General features: G+C 45.7%; 1 protein-coding gene across 3 annotated transcripts in view; it reads left to right on the forward strand.

Annotated features, from left to right (window-relative positions):
• Positions 1-15,718, forward strand: part of PRDM11 (PR/SET domain 11) — a 45,481-nt gene that overhangs the window by 1,398 nt on the left and 28,365 nt on the right. For all 3 annotated transcript variants that reach the window (XM_015864486.3, XM_015864485.3, XM_032445181.2), the window contains exons 2-4: positions 13,344-13,462; positions 14,005-14,108; positions 14,728-14,990. In XM_015864486.3, coding sequence (XP_015719972.2) covers positions 13,347-13,462; positions 14,005-14,108; positions 14,728-14,990 — 483 coding nt within the window. In that variant the 5' untranslated portion in view covers positions 13,344-13,346. The remainder of the gene's footprint in view (positions 1-13,343; positions 13,463-14,004; positions 14,109-14,727; positions 14,991-15,718) is intronic.

Consider the following 15,718-nt stretch of genomic DNA (forward strand, 5'->3'; position numbering starts at 1 on the left):
AACCCACGTCTCCTCCTCCGCGTGTCCCTGAGGGGATTCCAGCTCTGCTCCCCCTTGCAGATCCCCAGCTGTGTACACACAGCCTTGCTGGTGCCCGTGGGCAAAGCTGTTGGCTTGGCACTGCTTCCTCTTCCCCACAATTAATGTCTTTCTGTAGCACCAGGAAATACAGAGCACGCAAGGCCAGCCCAGGCGTTGCTTTTTGTGCTGCAGGTAGCAAGGCATAGCTCCAGGTGTGCTGTGCTGAGCAGCCTGTTTGCTATCCCTGGGACTCAGCTCCCAGCAAGGCCACCTGGGCAAGGTTTCAAACCCCTAAATTTCCCCTTGTGCAATGGTGAGTTCTATAAGCAATGAAAGTGGAAAGGGAAATGACTATTTAAGCTTTCTAAAGCCTTGTGTATAAACCTGACAATAGAAATGCATCCCTGATGAGGACAGTGCATTCTTATTGTTGAGTGCAGATTGTAATCAGAGAGGGAAGTACTGAGATGGTGTGTGTCTGCTCCTTGCAGGGAATGCTGCAGTCAGAGATACCGCATCGGGGCAGCCCATCTTGCTGCAGAAGGGCTGTGCTGGCCAAGCAGGCTGGGGCTGGCTGGGCTCGCAGGCAGGGGATTCGAGGTAGCAGCAGGAGATGCTGGAGTTCAACCTGGCACACCAAGTGCAAAGCACAGCACTTTACTGAGCCAGCTTGTGAGGAATTCCTTCTCATTGTGAGCTTTGCTGGTTGCTGGTAGGAATAACTTGCTCTTAAAATGCTTCCTTGGCCACTGGAACATGCCTTTGGTTCGTGGCATCTGAACTACATCTTTGAAGTGGCTGTTGCTGATGTGATGCTGGCATTGGTGTGAAGGTTTGCATGAAGAAACTAAAAGTTGTTCTGAAGACAAAATGATTGGGGTTTTTGGTTGATAACTGAGTAATAACACTGACATTCAAAGTGAAGAGAGAGGCTGCTAGAGCTTGGTTTGGGGATTCAGGGCTGAGTAACTGAGAGGCAATGACTTGTTCTCTACGGTGAGAAAGTTGGTGGATGTTTCTGACACTTCCTTAGCCTTGAGAATGCATATCTGTGACCTACGAAGAACAAATTTTCATTAGAAAGCCAAAACAAGCGAAGAATTGTCTTTATTCCTCAATTTGGGTTGCAGCTTTCTGGCGTTCTAAGAGATGTAGAGTCAGCTTTCTTCTTTTTGGCCCACACCTGGGTAGGCTGGAAGTGCATCCTTACTGCAGCTTGGAGCTCTCTGAGCACGGGTCCCTCTGTCCCCAGGGCTGAGGTGAGGCAGAGCCATACTGGTGGGGGGCAGCTGAGTGAAGCCTGGGGCTCTTTGAGGAGTCTCTCCTGTCCTTTCTCTGACTTCTGCACTATTTCACGAAGTCAGGTGCCTCTTAAGCCTTTGCAGTTATATTTCCTGGTTGGTGCTGTGCTTGTGAGAGGAATAGCCCACATCCCCGGGAGCTGTTGTTCAAAGGGCTCCTCTGCCCACAGCACAGGGAGGCAGCGCTCCAGCCTTTCACGCTCGGAACAGCTTCTCTGTAGTCAGAAGGTAAAAACATTATACGTATAATTTAAGGTTTAAGGTGTAGTCTGCAGGAACTGGCAGCCTCCAGAGAGGGATCAGTAATGCATACTGCAGAGCAGCATTTCAGCACAATCCCTCGGTCACAAACAGCCATCAATAAGGGGCCCATCAGAAGGGTATTACAAGCAAAGTCATCCCATTTGAGCACACTGACAGACATTTTCATTTCTCTGCCCCCTTCCTTCTCTCCTCCATAGGCTTTGGCTCTTCAGCCAGGGTAGTTCTACATCTATCATTTGCACAGGAAAAACTAGTTTGTTATTGGACAAAGCTCACCATGTCTTGTGCATTGGTAGTTGTTTTTCCCCTGAGAAATACGTTTTAGGAACTTGCATGATAATAAGAGTTGTTGGTGAAGGAGTTCAGGCTGGTGCAATGTTGGCACAGAGGATCAATTTCAGAAGAGATATAGGTGTCTTGGGCTGAGGCTGATGGAGAATGGATTTCCAGACTTTGGTGCATCTGTCAGAAGCCAGGTCCTATGGTGCTGCAGGAAGGGTTCACCAATGGAGGGACAAAAGTAAGCAGTGACAAGGCTGAGCTCCTCTATGCTGCCAGCAGCATCCTGCCTTGCTCCAGGAGCCCACGTGCATGCAGGTCCCAGGTGAGCCCTGCCCAACCCTCCTGAGTGCAAGCTGGAGTGCTGTGGGCATGTGGTGTGTGCTGGCACCCAGTGACCTCTGTTTTAATATGTATCATATTGAAGGCCAGTAATTGGAGCCAGTGTTGGTCAGGGACATCAGCTGTTTCCAGGCTTGAAACACTGTCCAGTGCATTCCCTCTCAGTACAATGAGGCTTTATTTTGAAAATGTGTTGTATAAACTATGTATTAATATGCTGAGTGGACTTATATGCAGCCCTGCAACTGGAAAGTTGAACAGATGGGTTGTATGTACCGTCATCCTTAAGGGCATCCTGATTTTGCCCGGCGTTACCTTTTCTCTCCTGGCACAATGCTCTTTACACTTTTCATTCAGATAACCCTTGGCATCCCCGTGTCGCTGTACTTCAGGGTCTCTGGTAGGTTTTTGTTCCTGTGTTTCTTCCTTCCAAAACTGCTGGAGATGACTTCATGTGGTCTGCTGTTTTCCTTAAATTGGAGACATGTTGTTTGGAAAGACTAACACAGATGTTAAAAATGCCGCAGTTTGCAGGGTCCAGTCTTCTCATCCATCCAGTGGAAATTAATGAAAACACTTGGAAACCATCTGAAGGAAAAACCAGTACTGATGACAAACTTTTGTGAACAATAAAATACATTCTGGAGTTGTCATGTACTCGTCTAGGCATGCAGTGTTTGTTTTTGGGTTTTCTGAGCCCATAATGAGGTCAGTCAGTTTCTGAAGAATAGAAACTTCTTGGTTACTGATTTTTATTATTATTTTTTTAAATTCCCTTTATGATTGCACAGAAAGGTTTCATATGTATGGCATATAGGTAAATTGCTCTGTTCTTCAACAAATCTCTTCTAAGCCAAGCAGAGAAGGACTGTTTGATGGGGTACGGCAGGACCTGGCTTCTTGCAGAGCCTTGCCAGCCAGCACTGCATTGCCATTGCAATGACGGCACCTCCAGAAAGGTGGATCCGCTTACTGCATGCATCCCCTAGATGTGTTGAGAGCTGGCACCAACTAAATCAGATGCTAACGTGCTCCTCAGCTCTGATGGACTTAGCTGTCAGTTCTGTTTCTCTTTAACCATAGTCTCATTCTGCAGTCCGGTGTTGAAATGTTGCCCTTGAGCTCTCTTGAGGTAGTCAGTGAATTTTTGTAGCCTCCTTGACTTGCATGCACAAAGTCACTGCAGTGTGCTCCCTCTTCTTCTTGGCCTGGAATTGAACGACTTCTTCTGTGCTTCCACTAAACCAGCGTTTTAGAAATGCCCTCAGTGTAAAGGATTAGCTGTTTCTGTGCAACCCAACACCTTTACGTCGAAGACGCGCTTGATGGGGGTGTTGAAGGGGTGGACCAGAGGTACTTAGCCCCTACTGGAAAGTTTTTTGCTGCATTAGGATGTGTGGGGGCTGAACACCCCTCTCTGTATGGAAGGGAATGTGCGGATCAAGTGATGGTGGTGGTGAATTCAGCACACGGATATCTGATTTCTTGGCAGATCTGACACTGGGAGTATCTGGACTGCTGCCTGCACCAAGGAAAGGGGTCGGGGTGACCCATGCTTGGCCAGTGCTTGTCCAAGCCGTGTAATATGAGCCCCTAACCTGCAGACAGATTTACCAGCCCTGAATAATGTCTGTTGTGCTGTGAGATCTTATCTCCCTAATAGCCTGCGAGAGGGTACAAACGAGAAGAAATAAATATGGCTCTTGCTTTTGCTTTCCCTGCCTTTGTAGAACAATTGATTTGCTCTCATTCTGCTTGCTGTGTTCCTTAGTGCTTTTCAGAGGCTGAGCTAGTTTGTTGGAATTTTAGGAACAGTTGAAAGTATGATTTACTCTGACTTTTACATTTTCCACCCACATAACTTGGGGTGTAGGAGGAGGAAGGTAGAATCTATAGGAAGAAAGGAGCCACAGCCACAGAAATGAACAGGTACCAACTGAACAAACAATACCAGGTTTCTATGTTGTTGCATCTGTACCCATAGGTCCCAGAGAATGGCCATTCTCATTACAATCAGGACTGCTTGCCTAGGAGGGTTGACGTGCTCTGCTGCAGAGGCTTTGACAGCTGATACCTGAAGCCTGAAGTTGGGGTGCTGGGATAGGGCCAGTCTGAAAGCCCTGGGGCCTGATGGGAGGCTGAGGGTGTCTCACCTGCCTTCAGGGTATTTAACTGTGGGTGTGTTTTGTAAGTAATGCCAGCTGCTCAAAAAACCCAATATCGTGTGGCCATATTAAAGATGAAATTGTGGTTTGTGCTTTCATGTGACAAAATTCAGAAGCAGTTTCTTTAAAATCAGTAGTCTATACAAAGACAGAGCTGTTGTTGGTATCGCTGCTGTGTCTGTTCCTGGCTTTGTGCAGGGAAAGGGCACTCTGGTGAAGCGCGCTGAACTTTTGGACTTGGTCGGGCGGTTTGAATTTCGTGCATTGCTTGGCCACGTGTGTGCAAGCCTTTCTGTGCTGCCTGTCTGCCCCATCCACCACCACAAAACATTCACCAGCAGGAGGGAAAAAAAAAAAAAAAAAAAAAAAAAGCAGTACTGCAGGTAGCAGGGGAAAAAGAAACCCTTGAACTAAAAGTGTTGAGTGAAAGTCTGTGTGACTGTAAGGTGCATACGCTCTACAGAGGGGATAGTTCAGAGACTAAGGAAATATATGTGATCGCTGGCCTGATGCCAGCCACTGAAGGGCACCGGAGGCTAAAATGCCAGGCAGTGCTGGTAGTGCTGGCACTTCAGCCCGTGACGGTTGGGTTGCACGAATTATCTCTCTGCCTTCCAGCTAATTTTATCCTGTTGATTTTTCATGAATCATTTCCCATCTCTGTGGGTTAGAAATTAAAGTGGAAGTATGCTAGCCAGAATAGCCACATCTGCTATTTAGAAAGCAGCGTCTGGGGTTTGCTTCCTGCCCGCCCCCACACCTTCCCTTCCCTTTCCCTGTTTACCTCCACCAATGTTAAATGCATTGAGGCCAGTGTTAGCTGGCCCATGTAGGGCATGGGCTAGCTGGAGCAGCTGGCCTCCAGTGGGGCCCCAGGCTGGCAGGGCCTGGCATAGTGGCTTAGGTTTCCTCTGTGTGCCTTGTGGAATGTTGATGGACCTCTTCTAAGGGTCTATTCCCTCTCCCAGCCTAGAGCTGTGGCCTCACTTCAAACTTCCTATCTTTCCGCAGGCAAGAATAGTAGAAGATATCTGAGCACGTTCCTCTGAAGCAAAGAAAGCACTAGATTAATGAGAGGGTCTTTGGAGCTTGTTGATGTTCATTTTTTGTCTCTCTTCACATATCACAGAAAGTCCAAGAGGCTGAAAGAGTGATCTTGTTGAGACAGTCCTGAAAATAGCCACGTGGATGGGCAAGGAAATGATGGCTTGGATGGTATGCCATCGGGCCAGGGTAAGCGTAGAGCGATTTGTGCTTGAGACTCAGTGTTATGGAAAGTGTTTTATACTCCTCAAACGGTATTTTGTTCTTTATGAAGCTTACTGTTGGTTTAAAGAAATTTACGTGGATGTGATATACTTAGATTTTACATAAGGCAGTTAACTCAGTGCATGAAAACCCAAGTAATAGCTAACGTTGGAGTAAGCCAGTGAAATACAAATGACTTAGGAGCTAAAGGTAGTGACTGATAGGGAGTCAGCATCCAATATGTAAACTGAAGTGGCAGTATAAACAGTGAGGAGGGTGAAGGATGCTCTGAGGATGCTTTGAGCTAAAGGACAGAATTAGAGTGCAAATAAATCAGCTGCGTGTGGATTAAGATGAGTGTAGAAAGTGGTTTTTCACCTCTGAAAGATCAAGTCTCTGGCATTGCCGTGCTAGATGAGGGGAGCATATAATCGAGCTATTTTAAGCTGGGGCTTGATCACTACAGAAGAGTCTCTGCAATATGATATGCAGAGCTGCATTTTTAAAGAAGTAGGCTTGGTGACCCTTTCCCTTCAAATGAGGACAAGAGAGAAGCCAGTTCTGTTTGACACCTATTCCATGATGTAGAAGAAAGTGTGACTCACCACTGGTGAAATGTGTAGCTGAAATACGTTTGGTGATCTGGAACTATTTACAGAGGCAGAACAGCTATGCAATTAGTTTTGGTAGGTGGCCTTGCTGAGATAACTCCACTTGTCTGTTTGAAAATGGTTTTATGAACTTGGAGAGGGGTGACCTGAACCTGATCTGTGAATCTGTCACTTACAAGAATGGGTCAGAACGGGCAGGCAGCTCACCAAAGCTTTCTGTACCAGGTTCTAGCAGAAAAAGACTGCCATGAGTGTGGACGTGCTGATAGGGATGTAATAATGAGTAGGGTCAAGGAGAAGGTTTTATGTCTGTAGTCTTCCTGTTTATTTCAGATTCAGCCTTACATCAGTGTGGCTTTCTGATGCCAGCATCTTAAAATAATGTAGGGCAAATTGGAACAGTGACACAGAAGATCACCTTGCTGGAAAGCTGTGAAGGTTCTGAACAGGGATATATCCAAGGCTCAGTTCTGTATGTTTTTGTTCAACACCATTATCACCATCAAAACACCTTTAAGTAGTGCCTTAAGGAACAACACTTATGTCTGTCACTTGATGGAGTTCTTGTTCTGCCCTCGGGTAGAAAAATGCTGGTGGAATGGCATCTTGTTTTAGTACTGAATTTTTGTTCCTGCTTAACTTCGTGCATGTAGGTGTGTATTTATGTTGGGGAAGCCAAAGGCAAAGGAGTGCAACTGGCAGTCCTGACCAAAGATGGTGAGGTTTCTTACAGCCATTAACTCCAAAAGTAATTCTGTCCATTTGCTTAAAGCAGCCCCTTGTTGCACTGAGTGCTTCAGTCAATTCCAGAAGGCTGCAGGGCACTTTAAAATAACTGCTGACTGGTGCCCAAAACTAAAGAGATTCATGCATAACTTGTCAGCGACAGCAATTAGCAATTGAAATGAAATGCTCTTGGCTTCTCTTCCCCTTCCTTGCTAGACTGGGAGATTTTTGTATAGGCTTTATAGGCTAAAGGTAAGGGCATGTGACTTGCAAGGGATCAGTCAGGTTGACCTAATTCTCTCTTCTGCCTTTAAACTATGAATCTGGGCGATCTGTGCTGAGATCCAAATACCAAAAATGATAAGTTTCCAGTTTAAGAGAATTGTTTTCAATGTCTTTTAAAAACCGCAAGTCTCTTGCAAATTCTTCCAGTTGCAGTAGCAGCTGTCTTTGCTCCACAGCACACTGAGCTGTTTCAGAGGCTTGGTTTGCATGGGAGCTTTACTTCGTCAGCATCCTGCTGTGCAAATATATCCTTACTCAACACTTAATGTATAGAAATTACACCAAATCATCCAGTTTGCAGAGCCTTCTGTTGATCCATAATGCTTCGTGCTCCTGGATCAGCAGAGGGCAAATGCTGTGGACTGACTGGAATATAGAATTTGATGTCAAATCCTTTAAATTCAGCAGTGCGTTTTCCACCTTGACTAGAAGTCACCATGAGTTCAATAAGACAAACTAATTTATCCTAATTTGGGGATTAGCTCAGAAGTACTTTTCTGTCTTCCTACTCTGAAACAGGTCTATCCTGAGGAAGATGGTGACAGGTTTCAATGGTGTGTTTTGCTAACAGACCATGGAAAAACAAGAGTGATAAATTATCTTGCATCTATTGGAAACAAATGGAGGAGATAGAAATTTCCATGTTCTTTGGCTTCCTGCAATGGGAACGACACTGGGAAATCGATGTCATGGCACCCAAATGCTGTTATCTCATTTGCTGGTCTTGAGCTGGTCATTGAAACCTCTGACAACTCACAGCATTCCCTGCTGTAAAACAGATTAAGTCCCATGGTTTTAAAGGTTGTTCTCAAAACTTCTTCAGAAAACTCTAGCAAAATTGGTGGTGCTTCCAGTATTCTTGTAGTCCTTGTCTTATTCTGTGTTTTGACAATTCAAAACTGAAAGAAAATGTCTTATGCTTTTGTTGAGTTCACGGCTACTGATTGTAGTGGAATAATTGGTAACGATTAAGCCATGTCCTGTTTGCAGGCCACGCTGCTCAAGTCCAGCATTGCCTGTGCCCTGTAATTTGTATTAGTGAAGTTTGAATTTGTGAGTGCCCCAGCCTACATCCCACCACACAAGGATGCATTCAGCCGTGCTTTGCAGCTGTTATGGAAGAGCCCAGTACTCATCAGCTGACATTGTAGCAAGCAGGGGGCAGGTCACTAGTGTGTCACTGTTTGGGACGCAGTGCAGCTTCACCCAGAGGAGCATTGTACTTTGACAGAGGGATGTTAAGCCAAGGAATCATAGTGCGGGGTTAGGCTCTCCGTGGAGGGTCCTCCTTCAAACAGTCTGCTTCTCCCAGTTACTTGGTGGGGTCTCCTGAGGTGTGTGTTGTCTGTGCCATGGGCTGTATGGCCAGCTGATACTTTATTAAGTGGCCTGAAAGGGTTGGCATGACCAAGGACCTCGGTAAGTGAGTGCATCTTGAGGAAAACTGTCTCCACAGGTTGTTGGTGGCTGTTGGGGGGCAGCTCAGAGCCTTGAATGCAGTGCTTTATTCCCCGCCTTGGCTTATCAGTAGCTGAGTGTTCTGGATTACTATTTCTGGTAATAATATGCAACTAGAGAAAAAAGTGTGAATTAAAGTTCATCTTAATGCATGGGCCTGCACTTTGAAATATTATACAAGCTGTGCAAAATGTTAGAAGAAGAGGCAATGACCTCTAGAAGGCCGGCAGTGAGAAATAGAAGGAATGAGCTGTGCAGTGAGGAGGGGATGGATTCCTATATGGCTATTTCACATGCAAGAATGTCCAAATCTGGGAAACGTGCCAGTAAAATGTAAAATTAAAGCTCTGTTTTGGAGCCTGATCCAGGCAGATAAGAGTCTGTGGCTGTTAACTAATAACTACAAGAGGGGCAGTGATAAAGACGGCATTCTTGAGGACAGGAATTCACAGGTTTGTTCATGCCAGAGCCCATTTGGATTTTTTTTCTTTCTTTCTTTTTTTTTTTTTTTTCCACGCATTTCACATCTCAGATGGGCTGGTGTTTACTGTTTCCTTTATTGTTGGGGAGATTATAATGCCCAGGCAGATCTTTAGTTGTGTTGTGTAACAATGTTATAGGTTGTTGTATACTTTGTAATAAGAATGGGAGAGGCTGTGTGGCACTGTAGGTGTGTTACAACGTTACAGGCTGTTGTATACTTTGTAATGAGAATGGGAGACTGTGTGGCACTGTCTGCGCCCATTGGGATTTGCAGCAGCCACCTGGTGTCTGGGGCCTTCAGATGGTTGTTGTGCCTCCTACCATGATTGCCTTTCTTGTCCAGAGGAGCTGCTGTTGTGTGCAGACAGCACCTGAATCCTCACAGCATCCCTCTGACTTAGGGATTGACAACGCGCTGCTGGGACGTTGCAGTAGGCTGTGTGCATGCTGGCATTAGGAGGGCTGAGTGTCTTGGTAGCTGCAGGGACATGTGTGTCCTGGGAATGCCTTCAGCAGCTAACCAAAGCAGTCCACTCTGCTTGTGCTTACATACTGCTTCTCTGTTATCTGAAGTCTCCAAAGGAACTTCATCTTTAAGTGTAAAAACATAGCTAAAAAAATAAATAATCAGTGCTCAAATAATGAAGTACAGGAAGGATGTGAAATGTGTGGAGTGTGCCTTAGAAACTTGTAGTTGTGGAAAACTAGGGGGAAAGGGCAAGCAAGAAGAAACAGTGGGCAGTAAAATTAAGAAAAATTAACAACAGCTTTACATGCACCAGGACCTAGAAGAGTCCTAAGTGCAGGGTCATCTACAGGCACCTGGAACTGAAGAAATGGGGAATATTTTTTCCCTCGAGGAATAGTATTGTGATCCGATTAAGTCAGCCAGTTACAGCAGCAGTGCAGTGCTCTCTGTTGTAACAGTAGCTTGGGAAATAACTAAACAACAGCTACTAAAGCAGAACATTTTTAAGTTATCTGTTTTGTCTAGCTTGAATTAAGGGATGTTAAAATGCTGGCTGAGCAGCTCTCTGTGGGCCAGAAATGCTAAAAACATTTTCTTTTAAATATATATATTCATAATGAGTTAGACTGAAAAAAATGTTCAGTGCTAGCGATGAAGTCATAAATAAGTAAGCTAATACTAAGTTTACTCTGGCCAAACTGGGATATTAGGTTACCTTCTATCTGATGCAGGCTTCCTGTTGTTGGAGTGAGGCACCTGTAAAACAATATAATAATGCTAGGGATTTGGTTTGGTTGAAGGGGACATCAATTATAATGCTCTATCTGTACAGAAAATAAGTATTTTCAGATGTAGTGGGATTTTTTTCTTTTTTATTTTTTGGTGACATTGCTGTGGTTTGGATTGATAAAGGTAAACGTGTTGGTATGCCTTAAGTCTTTAGTGCATGGGAATTGTACCTCAATAAGCAGCCAGGATGATGTAATGTGGCACACTGCATGAGTGAAAACCTGACCAAATGAAAGGTTGCAGGATGACAATGAGAACCACGCTTGTCCAGGTGTATCTCTATCAGTGTCTGCTAGGATTCATTTGTCAACAAGTTTATCGGTGTCCTGGAGAAAAACATGAAGTTAATTTTGATGATCTTTGTGGTCAACACAAAGTCTGGGAGAATCACAGGTGATGAAAACAAACAAGTTAGCAACAGGCCTGGGATCTTACATTTACTGGATAAGAAAACAGCAGACTAGGTGAACCTATGTTTAGTGGGACACCCAGGAAAGGGGTTGTTGCCTGACAGCTTTGCAGGATCAAGGACTCCTGGAGCTGTGAGGTGTTTTGCCAGACATAAAATCCCAGCTGTGCACAATGGTCAGAAAGTAAATGCGGAATTTGGATGCAAACGTGTAGATCTTGATCAGGGGGATGGTGTCTCAGTGCAAGGTACTGCTTCAGCCTGCGCAGGAACATGGCTGTCAGGAATGTAACTGATAAGTTGGAGTGACTTCAGGAAGGACCATGAGAATGAAGGGCTGGGAAGTATGCTGTACAGTGGAATGGGAACCTCCGTTTATGAAACCAAGACTAGATATTTTATTTCTTTTTTCCTCCTGCTCATCTTGGAGGTGTGCTGTAGTTGAACCAGGAACTGACTCCAGGAAGTGCCCCAGCCTGCGTTGCACAGGAGGTCAGCCTGCACAGCCCTGGTGTCCCTCTTGCTTCATAAAGCAGGAATCCCTCAAGGAAGAGGAAGCCATTGTCTGCTCACAGGGACATATGTCTGCAGCTCTTCCTACTGAAGAGCCTTGGGCTTTGTGAGCATTTAAGTTCCAGATGCCCTGTCCTCCAAGCTTTTATTTCGGCAGCATTCTCTGCAGATTGTCTGCACCACTGCCAGCATATTCCTCTCCTGTGCCAGCACAGGCCCCACAGCTACCAGCTGTGGGGCAGCATCCATTTCTTTTTGTTCTTTAAGCAGCACCCCACACACATACATGCAGCTGCTGCCCTTTTTTTTTCTCCTGAGCTGCTTTTCTGCAAACTTCTCAGGAAGTTTGTTGCTTCTCCTAGAGGAAAGCCAGTAGCCTCCGCATGTAGCTCCAGTAGAGACAGGACCAGAAGGCTTTGTTCTTGCTCTGGGGAATGCAGGTGAGGGGCTTACCCTTCTGAAATGCTGAGACACCCCACCACTTTTCCTCTGACTGTGTATAGTAATTTGAAAAGAAAATGTTATCTTGTGTTGGACATCATGAAACACAGTCTCTTAAAGCGTGCATGTTTGTATCTATTTGCTTGCACTTATCTTGAGGCTCTGCTTTCAGAGTGCTGTATGAACATTAACTGGTGCTTCCTAAGTATGCATGTGGTAAAGGTCTTTCAGACAGTGGGTTGGCATGTGAGAAGTCGGGCTGGAAAAATTAATCATTTATTCCCCTAGCACAAAGAAGGGCTGCAAAGGCTGGGAGTAGACTTCCTTCTTCTTGTAAACAATGTGCAAGCGCAAACCAGATTTCCACAGTACTCAGTTCTCCACAAGCATGTGCAGCATAAGAGAATTCCTGTCTTCAAGGATTTGTGGCCTGTGAACATGACTTTTAAGGGTATCCAGTCAAGTCATAATGAAGATGAGCTCTTCCACTGATTTTCTTGACAGAAGCTGGCAGCTCAGCTGCTGCAGCCTCTCTTTCAGGTGCTGTGGATGTGCAGCAAAAGGGAAAAAGGGGGTCATGGGGTCTGGGGAGCAGCTGCAAAGCTGTCCAATTTGGTATTAGGCCTCAGAACAGCCAGCTTATGTGCTTTGGATAAGATCTTAAGATGAATGGAATGAAGAGACAAGCAGCTCTTACTCAGCCTCGTTTCTTGCTTGAGCTGTGATGCTCTGATTTGTACTGACCCTGCAATAAAATCTTAGCTAAACTAATTCTGAGTTATTATCACTTTCCACATCAATATTTTTTTTTCAGTAGCACCCTGTAGTAAGAAGTGTGGGGTGTTAACAATTTGAAGCTTTCTGCCTTACATAATTAAGAGGTTCCTGGCTCTTGTGGAGGGTTAAGGGAAAAGCATTTTCACTGCAGCACCCTGTGCTTTACAAGAGTGATGGTGATCACTCAGCTTTATTCATTGCAAGGGATGGGAAGGCTGGGAACGTGACCTGTGCAGTCACTTTAGGGTCTTGCAGTAGGCTGTTACCTACCTGTCAGAGGTGTCCGGAGCACACAGAAAGCTCCATCTTCATATGTGAAAACTTGGTCTGCTCACAAAAGAAGACCGGCATATGTTAGATTTGCAGACAGGGTCTGGTTCACATCGCCGTTTGTATTTCTCCTTGGCAATCTGTCTGCAAAGGCTTGTTCTGAAATAATCATGCTCGGTGTTTCAGTAACACAACCTATCCATAAGTCTTAAATTCCACATGTACCTTTTCTGTGGAGCATACTTTGCATTCCCCGTGCCTCAGGTTCCTCTGTGGTGTTTCACATTCTTTGCCTGATGTGCAACTGATCTGCTGTTTTCTTCTCATGGTAGAAAGGAGTTTACACCTACTTTTGTGTGATGATGCCCTGGCATTGTCCTGATGGCTGTTCTTGGTGCTGTGGGGAGGCCTGCTGGTTGGATCCTCATCTGAACGGGGAGGGTTGTGATTTCCTGGATGCTCACTTTTCTCCTTCCTTCCTTCCTTTTTCAGAACATGAGTGAAAACTTGAAGGACTGTTTGAACCAGACCCAGGCTTCCTTAGGAGAGATGGTGACAATAAAAACAGAGGCCTGCTCTCCACACCGGGACCAGGAGTATGGACAACCTTGGTAGGCAGCTGAGCTTTAGTCAGATGCACTCTTTCCTCTTCTCTCATCATCCATACTTGAACCTCACAAAGCTGCTAAAACTCTCACTAGTGAGATTTTCCTTGAGGTATTTGGCAGGGATGTCACCCTTTCATGTGCTAGGCATGTCTGCTGCATGCTCTAGTTCACATCCAGCCTTGTGGTGCTGGCTTGTGTGGAGAACCATGCCTTGCCTTTGGCCAACACATTCCAGGGCTTTAGTAGAGCAAAGCAACCTTTCTGCTGGTGGGAATTTTCTCTGCATGTATCTAATGGGTGGGTGGGCTAGCTGCATGTTATGCATGGAGGTGTTCTAGCTGAAGCCACAAAATCCTGTAGGCTCTAGCCAGAAGGTATCTCAAATATTGTCTTTTGGCAGCGTGGGTTACAATTTGAATCATTTCTCTGCTGCAGGTATGAGGACTGAGTTGTTCTGCCCCCATGGCCTCGTTTTCTCTGTTCCTCTGTTTGGTTTCCCAGGTTTTAGTAGGTTAAAGTTGTCTTTCTGTTGTTTTCCTCCCCAGCTCTGGAAGGCCTGATCCACAGTCCATGGATGTGGAGCCCAAGAAACTGAAAGGGAAACGGGATTTGATCATGACCAAGAGTTTCCAGCAAGTGGATTTCTGGTGTAAGTGTACTGTTAGTGAGAGAACAGTAGTACCTCTGTTTGTATGGAGCTCAGGCTTCCCTAACTGGCAGCCTGTTGTCCTGGGGCAGGAAGCAGGGAAAGAAAAAGCCGGGGACAAATGTGCCTACTCTCTGAAGAAGATGCATTTGATTAGGAATGCCATCTCCTGTCTCCAAATCAGGATGAAGGACATAGTATGAGGGTATTTCTCTTCAGTGACATTGGTTTTCCTTCCCATTGGGTGTGTGACCAGCAAGTCTCCCTGTTCTGACTTTGCAGACAGTGAGTGGGTTTCACTGTACATGAAGCCATCAGTGGTAAATCAGCATTCACTGCTGGTGCTTGTGTGAGGGGAGAGAGAAGCTTTTTTGTTAGAGCGTGCAGGTTTGGGATGGACAGGTATGAGCTGGGGCAGAGCGGTTGCTGAGAGGCATGTGATGAGACAAGTAGCGAGACTACATGGTGATGGGGATTTCAGCTCTACCTGCCACTTTGGTCTTGGCTGAGCTGGGGATAGAATAGGAGGGTGAGGTGAGCTGACCTCAGCACCACGTGTTGTTCGAGCCAGAGTGGGTGTCATGTCTGCCCAACCTAACCCCTGCTCCCCTCCCTCCCACAGTCTGTGAGTCCTGCCAGGAATACTTTGTGGATGAGTGCCCCAACCACGGCCCCCCTGTGTTCGTCTCTGACACACCAGTGCCTGTTGGCATCCCTGACCGGGCAGCACTGACCATCCCGCCTGGCATAGAGGTGGTGAAAGAGCCCAGTGGGGAGAACGACGTGCGCTGTATGAACGAGGTGATCCCCAAAGGTCATATCTTCGGGCCATACGAGGGGCAGATCTCTAGCCAGGACAAGTCTGCAGGATTCTTCTCGTGGCTGGTGAGTGAGCAGTCTCCCTAAGGAAATTACTTTCCAGCCCAGAGCTGGCACTTAGTGGGTCATGGAGCCAGAACTTAGCCATCTTCCTCCTTCCCTGAAGCTCTTATGCTGACCCATGTGGTTGATAGGCAAAGATTGACCTGCCATAATTATTAGCTTCAGGGTATAGATAAGCAAAAGAAGATCAGATGTCATGACACCAGCTACAGAAAGCAGAGCTTGCTTCTTTTCTCCCTCTTGCCATTCTCTTCCATCCCCACTCAGTCTCTAAGCTTTGTCCAGCACAACCTCCACTCTGATCATCACTTTGAAAAGAATAGATGCAGCTCTTCCAATCCATCAGGAACTGATCTACATGTACCAGATATTGTCTTTTTTTTACTCTACTACCACAGACTTCTGTTAGCCTGTGAGGCTGACATATCACAGATATCTCTAGAGACAGAGTCATCAACAAGTACTAATTATTGTTGGAAATAAGGTGTGGGACTTGAATTCTAGGTGGGGGAAAAAAAGAGAGCTTCTAGTATGAAATACTGCTCACACTCTTCTGTCTGTAAAATGAATGTGTGTATCAGCTCTGGCATGTAGGGGAGGTTCATCTTATGTATTTGGGGACTTAGCCATTTTGTCAGCTGCATCCATAGTGCCATGTTACAGGTATTTGTAATGGGAAGAAGTCTCTTAGTTCAGAGTGGCTTCCACACAAATATCCAGTGCAGCAGTCT

Source organism: Coturnix japonica, chromosome 5 (genome assembly GCF_054131305.1).
Source record: "Coturnix japonica strain WE chromosome 5, WE-NBRP24, whole genome shotgun sequence".
In the NCBI taxonomy this organism is placed as follows: domain Eukaryota; kingdom Metazoa; phylum Chordata; class Aves; order Galliformes; family Phasianidae; genus Coturnix; species Coturnix japonica.